This window comes from Anopheles maculipalpis, chromosome 2RL (assembly GCF_943734695.1).
Source record: "Anopheles maculipalpis chromosome 2RL, idAnoMacuDA_375_x, whole genome shotgun sequence".
NCBI classification, from domain to species: Eukaryota; Metazoa; Arthropoda; class Insecta; order Diptera; family Culicidae; genus Anopheles; species Anopheles maculipalpis.
The window spans coordinates 74,598,105-74,601,517 of record NC_064871.1 but is presented as its reverse complement, the minus strand read 5'-3'; the positions used below and the strand labels follow the sequence as shown (position 1 = coordinate 74,601,517).

General features: G+C 43.7%; 1 protein-coding gene across 1 annotated transcript; it reads left to right on the top strand.

Moving 5' to 3' along the window:
• The first annotated feature begins 932 nt into the window (after positions 1 to 932).
• On the top strand, positions 933 to 3,027 carry LOC126567466 (phenoloxidase-activating factor 2-like). The gene is made up of 4 exons (XM_050223685.1): positions 933 to 959; positions 1,857 to 2,033; positions 2,106 to 2,408; positions 2,479 to 3,027. Exons 1-4 carry the CDS (start codon positions 933 to 935, stop codon positions 3,025 to 3,027), a joined length of 1,056 nt encoding a protein of 351 aa, XP_050079642.1.
• The last annotated feature ends 386 nt before the right edge of the window (positions 3,028 to 3,413 follow it).

Genomic DNA, 3,413 nt, shown 5'->3' with positions numbered 1-3,413 from the left:
CTTACATAGTAAATTTTGTCCTCACTGGACTGTTCTGGCCTCACAAAGTAACTCTGTGCAATATTCCTCTTCTTCAGTAAACGAGAAGGAGACGATAAAGTGGCTTCCACACCTGCAAATAGCGATGAAACCTTGCAAAGCAAATCGAATCCAAGTACCAAAAGGATGAACCAATACACGCGATGGAGTCACCGGGTGATTCCTGGGATCCGTGTGTCCTGACTTAGCACAACAAGAAACACAAATACGTTTTTATGTGAGTTTTTTACACGTAATGGGTTTCACGTCATCCCGAGAGTACTTCCAATGTCCTGGGATTTCCTAATCGGTGGAGGACGCCCTCTTCGAATGTCCCTGTTTCATCCACGCCAGGGAGGATCTGTTCGGCGGAATCAGTGATACAGGACAACCTGCAGCATTTCTTTCTCCGTAGACATAAAGGCTGGAGCAGGTTCTTCGCTGTAGCCTAGCATCTCCAGCGCCATTGGGAACTGAGCTCCAAAAAAACGGAAGAAGCATGATTACTGAACACAATTGTTGACCCGGTATCGATTTGCAGACCATGCAACAGCATGTGAACGTGATTCCTTGGTTACAAACGGGCTGAGCATGAAATAAACGTGAGAGATTCAATCATTCAAGTCCGGGATTACCGATGACCGAGAGGAGACGATGTTTTGTGCGTGATCTGGTACGGTGATGTACACAAGGGCAGCAACACCGACAACCTGAAGCTCTGACGAGAACTCGTTCTCGTTTCCGGTTTATAAGCCGAACTTAGGGCCGACACGAAAAGGGCCCTGAGCAGAAGCCGAAAACGAATTGGTCTTTGTAAATACTGGCGGATCTAATGGAGCCGCGATTGTTGCTGCTTGTGCTACAATTCTGCACTTAGGGCCGCAGAAGGGCTAAATCCGCCTCTGCCCGTAGTGATGACTAGTCAGTCATCCTACTACGTGGTTTGTTGAAGTCTAGTTACCTAGGTCGTTAAGCTAAAAGGAAGGTAGAGTTTAAGCCACTATAGCTGATCTGCCCTCAACATTGTAACCTTGTCCTCTATCTGCAGCTCTGCCTTTGATAGGGACCTCTGCCATCACAAGGTAACTCAAACCGCACTAGGAAGCTTTTATCTCACTAGACAGGTTGGATTTCACAAAGTAGCATTATATTTCGAGCTCTTGCACCTTAGTGAACGCAAAGATGCCCTTACCATGCAAATGTCTTCTAACAAATATATAAGTAGAAGAAAAATTTGATGTCTGTATATAGGATCTAATGTTCCAACCTTGAGTGCAACATCCATTCCATTCGAAACACCAAAAAAGTTTTTCGTCTGCAATCTAGCCTGCATGCTAAAATGGGTTGCACATCACTGGTTCAAATTATAGGTCACTACTATCAATGCTTCTTCAATCTGCTTCATATTTCCTATTTCCACACTACACGAGCTTGCAAAGACACATTCGCCATGTGAGAACGCAAATGAAAGTAATCGATTTAGCAAGTACTTTCTTGTATTCAGCAGTGATGGATGCAGTTGTGATTCAAAATGTAAATAAACATATTTAATCACACAAGCGTATTACGACCCGGTGTGTTATCATCTGCAGCCAGCTCAGTGTTAAATGATTTGATAAGTGTTTCTGAGCAAATACTGTTTAGTGTTACCTCAACCGGCAGCGGGACGAGTACTGGCGTTCAAGGATGTATTTACCAAGTGCGTTTATTTTGCTGTTAGTAGTCCTGCACAACACGGAAGCAAACGTTATAAAGCAACCAGAAGTACAGCTATTCAGATGAAGTTGTCAGAACAGATTGAAGTCGTATAATGATTTCCTTAACATTGCCCATTTTAGACGTGTAATGGAGGCTACTGTTTGCCGAAGCATTTATGTCCAACGGGAACGTTCGAAGAAGTATCAACATTGGACCGAAACGAACGTTTGACGCTGCAGGTTGATGAAGAGAACGAGTGTGGAGATTTCATGAAGATATGCTGCAAAGGATCATTGAGCTCGTTTGATAACATTCCGGTAAAGCTCTTTATCAGTTTGTGAGCGATATTCATTCACAAAACTAACCGCGAAAGGTTATCAATGTTTTAGACCTCGATGAATGTTGCAACAAATGGCGATTACAAGTGTGGTTTGTCCAATCCGGAAGGTTTGTTGTACGATGTGGAATCAAACCTTACGTACGCGAAATACGGCGAGTTTCCATGGACTGTGGCCATTTTGAAGATGTCTTTCTCGTCCAACAATATTGTGTTGACGTACGTTGGTGGCGGAACTCTTATACATCCTAAATTTGTGCTGACCGCAGCTCATACGCTGGAGAAACCTCATCGATATGTAGCTCGGTTTGGTGAGTGGAACATAAACTCGGAAGCAGAGGCATATCCTTCTCAGGTAAGATAGCTCTTCGGAGTCATGGGGGAACCTGAAATGTAACGCTCTTCCTAACTCTATGTCTTGATAGGATATCGGAATAGAGGAACACATCCTACACCCGTCGTTCCGTGACTTGTGCACACCCGAAAACGATATAGCACTGGCCGTACTGAAACGAAGTGTAATCTACACGGAACACATCCGACCACTTTGTCTGCCAACTGAACAGGATGCACTAAATGCGCTAACTGCTAAGAGGTGCATCGCAACCGGCTGGGGAAGAGACGTACGCACCCAACAGCCAGCGCCCATTATGAAACGCATTGAACTGAACGTTGTCGCAAACACGACGTGTCAGACTTTGTACCGATTGGCTGACAGGAACAGCTATTTCAAGCTGCATCGTAGCTTTATGTGTGCGGAAGCGGCGGCCGTTCAGGATACGTGCGACAAAGATGGAGGCACACCGATGGCTTGCCCAAGGGAGGATGGATCTTACGCGTTGATCGGTATAACTTCTTGGGGATTGGAATGTGGCCGTACGGATGCTCCGGGAGTGTACGTGGATGTGCCGAAATTTGCCTGCTGGATAAACAACACGATCGCAGGGTATGAGGAGTTTCATGCTGAAGAATAATTTGTGTGTTTGGACAACAACTATGTAGTCGACTAACTTTGATGATCTTGTCATAGGGCGTAGTACTCAGACTTGAACAATAAATTAAAAAAAAAAAACAGAAAGTTTATAACATTTCCTTTGATGTATTGTTGAATATATCAACGCGTAAGATCTAAATTAGTAGGAATAAACGAAATAAGTCACGTTTTGCTACAACCTGCAAACGAACCTGACGTTTGATAACGTGAACATATCACATGACGTATTTTAACATTTATGATTATTATGACATTTCATAGCACGTGCTGAAAGTACGAGTTTATAATATATTGTTGTTGGTAGATAAGGAACTAGGAAGATTCGAAAATTAAATTCCTAGAAAGATTCGAACCGGATTGGATGCT